The sequence below is a fragment of the Manis pentadactyla genome, chromosome 1 (genome assembly GCF_030020395.1).
Source record: "Manis pentadactyla isolate mManPen7 chromosome 1, mManPen7.hap1, whole genome shotgun sequence".
NCBI classification, from domain to species: domain Eukaryota; kingdom Metazoa; phylum Chordata; class Mammalia; order Pholidota; family Manidae; genus Manis; species Manis pentadactyla.
In genome coordinates this window covers 47,892,971-47,905,453 of record NC_080019.1, presented here as the reverse complement: position 1 = coordinate 47,905,453, position 12,483 = coordinate 47,892,971, and the positions used below count along the sequence as shown (strand labels likewise).

The 12,483-nt window shown below is 39.2% G+C and overlaps 1 protein-coding gene across 8 annotated transcripts in view; it reads right to left on the bottom strand.

Moving 5' to 3' along the window:
* The window catches only part of LARS2 (leucyl-tRNA synthetase 2, mitochondrial), a 173,460-nt gene that overhangs the window by 15,937 nt on the left and 145,040 nt on the right, over positions 1-12,483 (bottom strand). For 5 of the 8 annotated variants that reach the window (XM_036899365.2, XM_036899367.2, XM_036899368.2 and 2 more), the window contains one exon: positions 10,639-10,750. The exons of 1 other annotated variant lie outside the window; for it this stretch is intronic. In XM_036899365.2, coding sequence (XP_036755260.2) covers positions 10,639-10,750 — 112 coding nt within the window. Of the gene's footprint in view, positions 1-10,638; positions 10,751-10,810; positions 10,871-10,906; positions 12,449-12,483 lie in introns of those variants that run through there. 2 more of the 8 variants (XM_036899370.2, XM_036899371.2) reach the window with 2 other exon arrangements.

Genomic DNA, 12,483 nt, shown 5'->3' with positions numbered 1-12,483 from the left:
ATGGGAATCAGGAAACAGCTCTTTCCTCCCACCAGGCACCAGCACTGCTCCCCTACGACCCCCAACCTCACTCTAGGGGCTGAGCAGCTCCAGAGACTGGAGCTTCTGGGCACTAGAGGGCACCACATAGAAATGTGAAACGTCAAAAGCACCTGGTTCAGACCAAAATCTCACAAACCCCAGAAAAAGGACCAAATGAAACTGAACTCACCAATCTTCCTGAAAGAGAGTTCAAAATAAAAATCATAAACATGCTCATGGAGGTACAGAAAAAGTATTCAAGAACTCAGGAATGAATTTAAGACAGAGATTCAATCATTAAGAAATTCCATATCTGAAATGAAACATACAATGGAGGGATTTAAAAGCAGATTTGATGTAGTAGAAGAGACAGTAAATGGACTGGAAATTAGGGAAGAGGAATACAAAGAAGCTGAGGCACACAGAGAAAAAAGAATCTCTAAGAATGAAAGAATATTGAGAGAACTGTGTGACCAATCCAAACGGAACAATATTTGCATTATAGGGATACCAGAAGGAGAAGAAGAGATAAAAAGGGATAGAAAGTGTCACTGAGGAGGTAATTGCTGAAAACTTCCCCAATCTGGGGAAGGACATAGTCTCTCAAGCCATGGAGGTGCACAGATCTCCCAACACAAGGGACCCAAGGAAGACAACATCAAGACATATAACAATTAAAATGGCAAATACCAAGAATAAAGACAGACTTTTAAAAGCAACTAGAGAGTGAAAAAGATCACATACAAAGGAAAACCCATCAGGCTATCATCAGATTTCTCAACAGAAACCTTACAGGCCAGAAGGGAATGGCATGATGTACTTAATGCAATGAAGCAGAAGAGCCTTGAACCAAGAATACTATACCTAGCAAGGTTATCATTTAAATTTGAAGGAGAGATTAAACAATTTCCAGATAAGCAAAAGCTGAGAGAACTTACCTCCCACAAACCACCTCTACAGTGCATTTTGGAGGGACTCCTATAGATGGAAGTATCCCTAAGGCTAAATACATGTCACCCAAGGGACAGACAAAGAGTACAGAATATGATTCATAACATGCAAAGAATGGAGGAGGAAGAAAAAGGAGGGAAAAAAAAGAACCTTTAGGCTGTGTTTGTAATAGCATATGAAGTGAGTTAAATTAGGCTGTTAGATAGTAAGGGAATTACCCTTGAACCTTTGGTAACCACAAATTTAAAGCCTGCAATGGCAGTAAGTACATACCTATCGATAATCACCCTAAATGTAAATGGTCTGACTGCACCAATCAAAAGATATAGAGTCACTGAATGGATTAAAAAAAAAGACCCATCTATATATGCTGCCTACAAGAGACTCACATTAAAACCAAAGACATGTACAGATTGAAAATAAAGGGATGGAAAAAGGTATTTCATGCACCTTATAGGGAGAGAAAAGCAGGAGTTGCAGTACTTGTATCAGAAAAAATAGACTTCAAAACAAAGAAAGTCACAAGAGATAAAGAAGGGCATTACATAATGATAAAACGATCAGTCCAACAAGAGGATATAACTATTATAAATATCTATGCAGCCAGTACAGGATCACCTACATATGTGAAACAAATACTAACAGAATTAAAGGGAGAAATAGAATGCAATGCATTCATTTTAGGAGACTTCAACACACCACTCACTCCAAAGGACAGATCAACCAGACAGAAAGTAAGTAAAGAGACAGAGGCACTGAACAACGTATTAGAACAGATGGAAATAACGGACATCTACAGAACACTCCACCCAAAAGCAACAGGATACACATCCTTCTCAAGTGCACATGGAACATTTTCAAGAATAGATCATATACTAGGCCACAAAAAAACCCTCAGCAAATTAAAAAAGATTGAAATTGTACCAACCGGCTTCTCAGATCACAAAGATATGAAACTAGAAATAAATGACACAAAGAAAATGAAAAAACCCACAAACACATGGAGGCTTAATAACAGGCTCCTAAATAATCAATGGATCAATGACCAAATAAAAACAGAGATCAAGCAATATATGGAGACAAATGACAACAATAATTCAACAACACAAAAATCTGTGGGACCCAGCAAAGGCCATGCTAAGAGGGAAATATATTGCAATACAGGTCTACCTCAGGAAAGAAGAACAATCCCAAGTGTACAGTACATAATGAAACTAGAAAAGGAAGAACAAATGAGGCCCAAAATCAGTAGAAGGAGGGACATAATAAAGATTAAAGCAGAAATAAATAAAATTGAGAAGAATAAAACAATAAAAAGAATCAATGAAAGCAGGAGCTGGTTCTTCGAGAAAATAAACAAAATAGATAAACCCCTAGCCAGACTTATCAAGAAAAAAAAAGAGTCTACATACATAAACAGAATCAGAAATGAGAACAGAAAAATCACTATGGTCACCACAGAAATACAAAGAATTACGAGAGAATACTATGAGAAATTATATGGCAACACACTGGATAACCTAGAAGAAATGGGCAACTTTCTAGAAAAACACAACCTTCCAAGGTTGACCCAGGAAGAAACAGAAAAACTGAATAGACCAATTACCAGCAAAGAAATTGAACTGGCAATCAAAAAACGATGTAAGAACAAAACTCCTGGACCAGATGATTTCACTGCTGAATTTTATCAAACATTTAGTGAAGACCTAATATCCATCCTCCTTAAAGTTTTCCAAAAAGTAGAAAAGAAGGGAATACTCTCAAACTCATTCTACAAGGCCAAAATCACTCTAATACCAAAACCAGGCAAAGACACCACAGACCAATATCCCTGATGAACATAGATGCAGAAATACTCAACAAAATATTAGCAAACCGAATTAAAAAATACATCAAGAAAATCACCCATCATGATCAAGTGGGATTCATTCCAGGGAGGAAAGGACGGTACAACATTTGAAAATCCATCAACATCATCCACTACATCAACAAAAATAAGGACAAAACCACATAATCATCTCCATAGATGCTGAAAAATAATTTGACAAAATTCAACATCCATTCATGATAAAAACTCTCAACAAAATGGGTATAGGGCAAGTACCTCAACATAATGAAGGACATATATGACAAACCCACAGTCAATATTATACTTAAGAGCAAGAAGCTGAAAGCTTTTCCTTTAAGATTGGGAACAAGACAAGGATGCCCATTCTCCCCACTTTTATTCAACATAGTTCTGGAGGTCCTAGCCACGACAATCAGACAATACAAAGTAATAAAAGGCATCCAGATTGGCAAGGAAGAAGTCAAACTGTCCCTGTTTGCAGATGACATGATATTGTACATAAAAAACCCTAAAGAATCCACTCCAAAGCTACTAGATCTAATATCTGAATTCAGCAAAGTTGCAGGGTACAAAATTAATACACAGAAATCTGTTGCAATCCTATACACTAACAATGAACTAGCAGAAAGGTAAATAATTGCATCAAAAATAATAAAATACCTAGGAATAAACCTAACCAAAGAAGTAAAAGACCTCTACTCTGAAAACTACAAGACACTCATGAGAGAAATTAAAGAAGAAACCAATAAATGGAAACACATCCTGTGCTCATGGATAGGAAGAATTAATATTGTCAAAATGGCCACCCTGCATAAAGCAATCTACAGATTCAATGCAATCTCTATCAAAATACGAACAGCATTCTTCCATGAACTAGAGCAAATAGTTCTAACATTCATATGGAACCACAAAAGACCCCGAATAGCCAAAGCAATCCTGAGAAGGAAGAATAAAGCAGGGGGTTTCCGCTCCCTGACTTCAAGCTCTACTACAAAGCCACAGTAATCAAGACAATTTGGTACTGGCACAAGAACAGACCCACAGACCAATGGAACAGACTAGAGAGCCCAGATATAAACCCTAGCATATATAGTCAATATACGATAAAGAAGCCATGGATATACAATGGGGAAATGACAGCCTCTTCAACAACTGGTGTTGGCAAAACTGGACAGCTACATGCAAGAGAATGAAACTGGATTATTGTTTAACCCCATATACAAAAGTAAACTCAAAATGGATCAAAGACCTGAATGTAAGTCATGAAACCATAAAACTCTTAGAAGACAACATAGGCAAAAATCTCATGAATGTAAGCATGAGCAACTTCTTCCTGAATGCATCTCCTCCAGCAGGAAACAAAAGCAAAAATGAACACATGGTACTATATCAAACTAAAAAGATTCTGTGTGGCAAAGGACACCATTAACAGAACAAAAAGGTATCTTACAGTATGGGAGAATATATTTGTAAATGACATATCTGACAAGGGGTTAACATCGAAAATATACTCGCATGCCTCAACACCCAAAAAGCAAATAACCCAATTAAAAAATGGTCAGAGGATATGAAGAGACATTTCTCCAAAGAAGAAATTCAGATGGCCAACAGACACATGAAAAGATGCTCCACATCACTAATCATCAGGGAAGTGCACATTAAAACCACAATGAGATATCACCTCACACCAGTTAGGATGGCCACCATCCAAAAGACTAGAAACAACAAATGCTGGCGAGGATGCAGAGAAAGGGGAACCTTCCTACAGTGCTGGTGGGAATGCAAATTAGTTCAACCATGTGGAAAGCAGTAAGGAGGCTCCTCAAAAATCTAAAAATAGAAATACAATTTGATCCAGGAATTCCACTCCTAGGAATTTACGCTAAGAATGCAGCAGCCCAGTTTGAAAAAGACATATGCACCCCTATGTTTATTGCAGCACTATTTACAAAACCAAGAAATGGAAGCAACCTAAGTGTCCATCAGTAGATGAGTGGATAAAGAAGATGTGGTACATGTACACAACGGAATATTATTCAGCCATAAGAAGAAAACAAACCCTACCATTTGCAACAACATGGATGGAGCCAGAGGGTATTATGCTCAGTGAAATAAGCCAGGCAGAGAAAGACAAGTATCAAATGATTTCACTTATCTGTGGAGTATAAGAACAAAGAAAAAACTGAAGGAACAAAACAGCAGCAGATTCACAGAACCCAAGAATGGACTAACAGTTACCAAAGGGAAAGGAACTGGGGAGGATGGGTGAGAAGGGAGGGATAAGGGGGAAAAAGGGGCATTACAATTAGCAGACATAATGTAGATGTGGCGGAAGCACGGGGAAGGCTGTACAACACAGAGAAGATAAGTAGTGATTCTATAGCATCTTACTATGCTGATGGACAGCGACTGTAATGGGGTATGTGGTGGGGACTTGATAATGGGGGGAGTCCAGTAACCATAATGTTGCTTATGTAATTGCAGATTAATGGTACCAAAAAAAAATATTTTCTATTAAAAAAAAAGGAATGGAAAGGGAGGTGTATGCCTTCAAATATACAACAGCTCAACAATTAAAGAATGGATGTTACGTAAAATAAAGCTCCCATTCCTAATATGAGTTCTAGTAAACAAGGATAAAAGGCTGCATAATATTATAGGGAATAGCTATCCTAAACCAACAGCCAATATCAAACCTAACATGGAAGCATTATTTCCATTTAAATCTGAAAATGAGACAAGATTACCTATCAGCAGCATTCTTTAACACTGCAGGGGCTCTTCTAAGCAGTGTAATAAACTAAGTCAACAGACACCAGGATGTAACTATTAGAAAGAAGGAGAAAACTTATCCTTATTTGCTGGTCATAGACTTCTAGACAATCTAAGAGGATTTTACCCCTTAAATAAAGTATGAGAAATTGGTAGGAAGTCTGGATAGAGAACAAGTACACAATTTAAAAAAAAAACATATGCCAGCCATTACCAGTCAAAATAAAAGAAAAAAGAGCAAAATAAAGCAGGATTACTTGATCTCAAGAAATGTGTAGGACCCACATGAAGAAAACTATAAACCCCAACTAAGGCTAAGGGAGGCCTTGAACACGTGGAGAGACAAACCACGTTCTGGTTAAAAGCCTAGATGTGGTCAAGATCACAAATTAATTCTACATTTAACCAAATTTTAATCAAAATCTCAAGGGATTTTAGGACAACTTAACAAAATTATATCAAGAATTCTACTGGGAAGAATAAACTGTTGAGAAGAGCTAAAATAATTATGAAAAAGAAATGAAGGGAAGCCAGCCAACCAGATGTTAAAACTGTTTGGAGAAATTCAGTAATTAAATCAGTAAAACAGAACAGAACACTTCAAAAACAGATCCTAGTCTAGAAATGGGGATAATGTTTCAAGAAAATAATTTGGCAACATATATGAAGAGTCTTAAATACATTCCTCTCTTTTCCACTTCAAGGAAATCATTTGAAGTTGGAACAAAGATTTATGCACAGAATTGTCCATGGTGGATTGCTTATGGAAGTGAATGGGAGACACATTGGTGGAATATGTATCACAGTCATGTTGTAAGTGGACAATTAATGCAGTCATTAAAAATGTTTATAAATTACAAAAATCAAAATGTTTACAAATATGTCTTGTTTTTAAACTGGAAATACTCAGAGATGAACTTATTGCCGATGCTCCAGAGAATTTCTGAAAGTTGATTTAGGTATGGGCATTCAAGCCTTCATATTTTGTATATCTTCTTACCAAGCAATTACATTTAGATAGGTGTTCTAAAGAAATGATTTTGAATGTGAACAGAAAGTTCACCATTCAGCTTTAAAAATATAATATATAATTGCAAACTATCTAAGTGTCCAAAAATAGGGAGTGGGTAAATCCAAACAATGGAGACTATACATAACAATTAAAAGCAATGTAGAAGAATATTTAAGAACCCAGAATATAAATAGATCACAGAATATTTAAATGTGTAAATCAGGTTATAAGATGATCTCAGATTAACAATAAAAACAACATCAATAAAAAGAGAGGAACTACTAGTGTATACAATGACATGGATCATCTCAAAAGTATTATGGTAAATGAAAGAAGCCAGACTGAAAAGACTACACATTCAATGCTTCCATTTATATAACATTTCTGGAAAAGGCAAAGTTACAGAGACAGAGTCGGTCATGCTGGGAGCTGAACAGGCCAGGACTGACTAGTGTTGTGAGAGATCTTTTTGGGATAATGGAAATATTCTGAAGCTGGATTATGGTGATGGCTGCACAAGTGTATAAATTTACTTAAATCATCAAATATATACCTGAAATGGGTCAATTTTTATGGTATGTAAATTTATCTTAATAAAGAGACATGATGACTGAAACAAAACAAAAACCAGCTGGATACATACAAATTGGATATAACTACCCATCTGCATTGAGATGTGGACAATGGTTGTTTGCTTCTAAGCAAGGTAAGAGCAAGGGGATTTAAATATTCTCACATATGTGAGAGAATGAAAATAAAAAGCAGCCCCTGACATCCGGGGACTGGTCTGGCAATTACAGCTAGGCTTCAGTGCTGTTAGAACTTGCCTGGCACTCACAGCTAGGCCATATTATTTTCCACAGTTTCACAGAACAGGGTCAGACTAGGTCATGCTGTCACCATGATAAAATGAGACAAAATAAGACCACGTCATAACTTCGTGTGAGCACAGACCCAGACAAGGTCACTGTTTTTATGACTCACAGAACAACAAGCATCCCCCTTTCTCGGCAAATATGAATGACTGCCCAATCTGTCGCACTACCTCAATGTCACTTAAAATTGCAATCCCTGTAAAGGGGGATCCTGACATTGACTGGTATGCAGAGCTTAAGCCCTCATCAAGTTCAGATCTCCACACTATTCTTAAGGACTTTTCAAATCCCAGAATGGAGAGCGAGAAACTCATTGAAGAATTCAAACTTATCTTGGCCCACCAAGCCCAGGCCTCTCTGACCTCTCTACCAACTGACCCACCTGCTGGAGAAGCCAACTGGAGATGAAAAGCTTGTTTAGAAAAGGCTAATTGGAAAAATCCAGAGAATGACTTAAAACATAATGAAATACATTTTTACCTAATCAGAATACTTCAAGGCAGAATTTTTGAGAACTATACCAAGATCTTGCCTGTTAAAGCAACTAGACCTTGATTCAACCTTGCAAGCAGCACAGAATGACTCCATAGGAGACTTCAGAGACAGACCTATCAACCTCTTTCGAGCATTTTCAGAATTAGCTCCTGATATGGACATTTCCATGCCCTTTCCATTTTCTTGGGTAGACGTTTAAAACCAGAAACAAAAACTTGGCTGGCAAATCACCCCAATGCATGAACTTCAGCATTTGGCTGAACATTCTAAAGAGGCTTTAGATACCAAAAACGATAAAATCCAAATTAAGCTCATGACCTTACAATGCAGGCAAATAAATAGGTCCTCCTCTTGCCAAAGGGATGAAAAATACTTTCCTTTTGACAGAGGCATTTGCTGATATTGTAAAAAAAAAAAAAGGGAACACTGGACAGATAATTGTCTGATCTTAGCTAAAAAGGAAAGGGACCAATGTTCCCTTTTACTCTTGAAGAATCATGAAACAACTTTGAGAGAAACTGGTGCCAATTTCCAATGGATCCCTCAAAAAAAGGAGAACTGTTTTTTTTTATTAAAGTATCATTGATATACAATCTTATGTTTCACATGAACAACACTGTAGTTTCAACATTCTCCCATATTATCAAGTCCTCACCTCCCCGCTGCAGTCACTGTCCATCAGCATAGTAAGATGTTACAGGGTCATTAATTGGCTTCAAGGAAAACTATTTTTTAAAACAGAACAACCTAAACAAATCTTTCTGATAAATATGGACACTACTCTGCCAATTACAAAATCCTACTACAATTCCCACCCATCTCCCATGGTCAGGAAACTATTTGGGTTGCAGGAATTTCAAACAATCCTCAAATTCTCACCACCCAATCTCACTCATTTCTTCTCAGTGACACCACATCAGTAAGTTTGATCAGGAGAGGTCTCTAATGTAAATGGAACTCTAACCAACTGCATTTCAGAGAGAGAGGCTATTTCTAGAAATATCGGAAGATTCTCCCAAGGATAATGCTTTAGTAGCTCAATTCTATGTCACTTTGTCTGTCCCTGTGTTTGACTCAATCCCAGCTTGGGATTGTGAGGTCCCTGATTCTCTCTGGGCCACAGTTCTACTGATATAGAGATAATTCCAGGGGCTGAACCCACTGAAGCAGAAATGGACTTTTCTAAACCCTTACCTAAACTTGTTCAATACCCTTTAAAGCCCAAAGCTAGGGAAGGATTGAGGCCTACTGTGGAAGATTTTGTTAAGAGGAGACTCATCATTCCTTTCTTATTCTCTGTGACTCACAGTGGTTAGTGGTATAACTTTTGAAGAATAATTGAGAAGTCCAGATCAAAAAATGGACTTATATAAAAAAAAAAAAAAAAAAAAAAAAAAAAAAAAAATGGACTTATAGTAAGACAGCTCTAAGTTTTTAAGTACACAAGGGTGATAAGGTTTCTGGGTTTAAAAGAATCATCAAATAATCAGATTGATGCAGATACCAGCAATGAACAGAATCATTTTTGAAAAAAGGGTCTTTCTCAGTGTGTATGTAGCTTCTGCTGATGCCAGGCACTGTGCTGAGCCTGGGGGTACAATGGAGGCAAAGAGATGTAGGTGCACTGTCTCGGGGCTCAATGACTTCGTCAGAGCATCACACATCCAGCAAAGGCTTTCTCCCTTGTTTTGAGCTGGCCCTTCTCCTTTCTTACTTAGCAGCATAAATGCCACTACTTCCATCTTGCGGTTCATTGTCTTTCCACCTGGCTTTCATCTTTGAAAGATTTGAACAGTGAGCTAACATAAAGATTTGAACAGTGAGCTAACATTCAATGACTTCTTTTGTGCAGTTAGTGGCCAGTAGTACTTTATTCATGAATCGACGCTAAGATGTGCCATCTCGTGGCTTTCAGCAGAGGTGCTGGGAAGGGTTGCTGTGAGGTTTGCTGTTCCTCGGACAGACCCCAGATAAAGGCATCATGTCAGTGCAGTGCTCCAGGCTGCTGTTGCCTGCAAACTCCTCTGAAACATCCACAGAAGTCGCAGTCTCCTGAATACAGGTTTGGAGACCGGGCCCAGCAGAGCAGTCATCAAGTCCTCCTAGACCACACCTTCTCACTTCATTTCCATTTCCATTTCCACCCTGCGGCTACTGCTGGGCCACAGGTAAGCCCACCCTTGAGCCACCTGAGCCTTAGGCAGCAGACCTGCTCGACGCCTAGTTTAGGAATAGCGGTCTGGTGGAGGGGACTGAATCACAGTCTTAATGAGTAAGTTTTCCATCCGCAATGTAATTCTAGTGCCCTTTTCTCCATCTGTAAAGCGGGAAGAAACATGAGGTTCCACCTTAAAAAGATATGTGGGGCAATGACATGTGGATACCAGGGGGCTGAGCTAGGAGAAAGAATGTTCTGTAGTGACATCACATGCACATTAGTCCGAGCACCCTGTTCCAAAGTGAAGTGTCTTTCCCTTCAGCCAGGTGACAATATGGAAAAAAAATGTACCACTATTCAGACCACAAGATAGAGAGGTTCCAAGTATACATGTCAAATGCTGGCTCCAGGGCTGCACACATCTGAACCCCCAATAAGGTCCAACAAGAGGCCCAAGCACATCCTGGTTAGGAGTACTTGGTTGAACAAGGCCTGCCCCGCCTACCTGCCCAGAGCTCGGAGGTTATATGAGGGGCCATGGGGGCAGCCATCACTATCAGGGCACACAGAGCGTCCTCAAACTCAGGGCTGTGGAGAACAACTCTCTGAGAAGCTTGCTGAGGGAGAGAAAAGAACAATATTAAGAATACTGAGGCATATAAAATAAGCAGGGGTAACAAAGGCCACTTACTTCACAAGCAGGTAGGAAGAAGCTCTCTTGACCATCCATTTTTGCCCTGAATAAAGAACTTTTCCCATTTAATCACAGTATTAAAAATAGCTGCGGCAATGGTAACAGCAAATACATTACTATTAACCAAGCATTTACTGTGTCCTCAGTCTGACGCTAATTCAGTTAGTTCCCCAACTACCCTTTGAGGGTGGTATTCTCTCCCTATTTGACAGACCAGAGAGAGAGTAACCTGCCCCTGGGTACACAGCTAACCAGGTGATAGACCCTGAAAAGAATCCATGTTGGTCTTAATTCAGAGTTAAACTCTTAACCACCCCACAAGGTTCCTAAGTCCTGCAGGCCAAATGAGAAATGAATAGACTTGCTTAAAGGTTTGTGACGTGCAACCCCCAGTTCAGGGGTCCTCCTGCTCCCCTCAGGGATCTCAGGGGTCTGCATTTTCTTAAACAGCTCTGCCAGTTATTGTAAACACCCAGTTTCTTCCTGAGGTGTGGCTAATCAAGTAACCCTGCCACACCCACTCGATTTATGGGGTTATGACCATACGCCAGACTTTAGGAATAAGAAGTCCAGAAGGGCATGGTCTCTGCCCTCAATCGGGAAGGAAGCAGACAAGTGAGACAAGGACATCACAGGATCCCACAGGGTACCGGTGGGGAGGGAGGGTGCCCGGCACAGTGGGCTGGGAGCTGGGGTGTGCAGTCAAAGAACGGCCAGGAGGGAAGATGGGTGGTCCTGAGGTGACTGTAGGAAGAATGTTGCTAAAAGGGTTTTGTGGAGGCTGGCGGTTCAAGGCACCTGAGGAAGTTATGTTAGAAGTCAGCCTACATACCTGTGGGACTCAGAAAATGTAACACCCTGTGACGGAAAAAAGTTTGATTCAATTTTATGATAAGTTTGTTAAATGAAAAGTAGGGGCCCATATGATGTGTTTTGCTGGGCAAAGCAAGACCAAATATATTATACGTATTGTAAAAAAATGCATGTATGTTTGGCCTTCGAAAATTGCCTAAGAGAATTGACTATAACTTCATGAGTAAGATACAGAGAAAGGCTACCCAAAGGGCTATAGACAGAACAAGCAGCCAGGGAGTAGAAATTTTGTTTTTAATTTAACTTTTCTCTATTTGCCCCTTTTTCCTAATTAAAAAAAATACACACTCAGCAAAGAATATTTGGGAAACACAAAACCACTCATGGTACCATCCAGAAAAAGATGTATTTTATCCCAGTCTCCAAAGATACGAAACTATGTGAATCTACACACTTATATACACAACATTTTCATAACTGGGGTTTTTATCATAAGGACACTTTTTTATCACATGTTTTTTACTCAGAGTCACATTATGCACAGTTTCTGACAGTAAGCACTCCTGGAAGGCACACTGCTAGTGCCGGCGGCACACTTCCCTCTCAGTGACAGGACAAGTTATTTCTCCCGTGTCCCCATCTGAAGACATTTGGGGTTCCAAGGCTCTGCAATCATAAATCATCTCCCAGTGGACATCCCTGGGTCAGAGGATACAACCACAGGGCTATGACCTCACAGCAGAAGTGCTTCCTGGCTAGCTTACGTCGACCACGTCTATCACACATGTGTGAGAGCCTGTCTCACTGTCTTTGAGAGAGCATGGAGACTTTGATGTTAAAAAA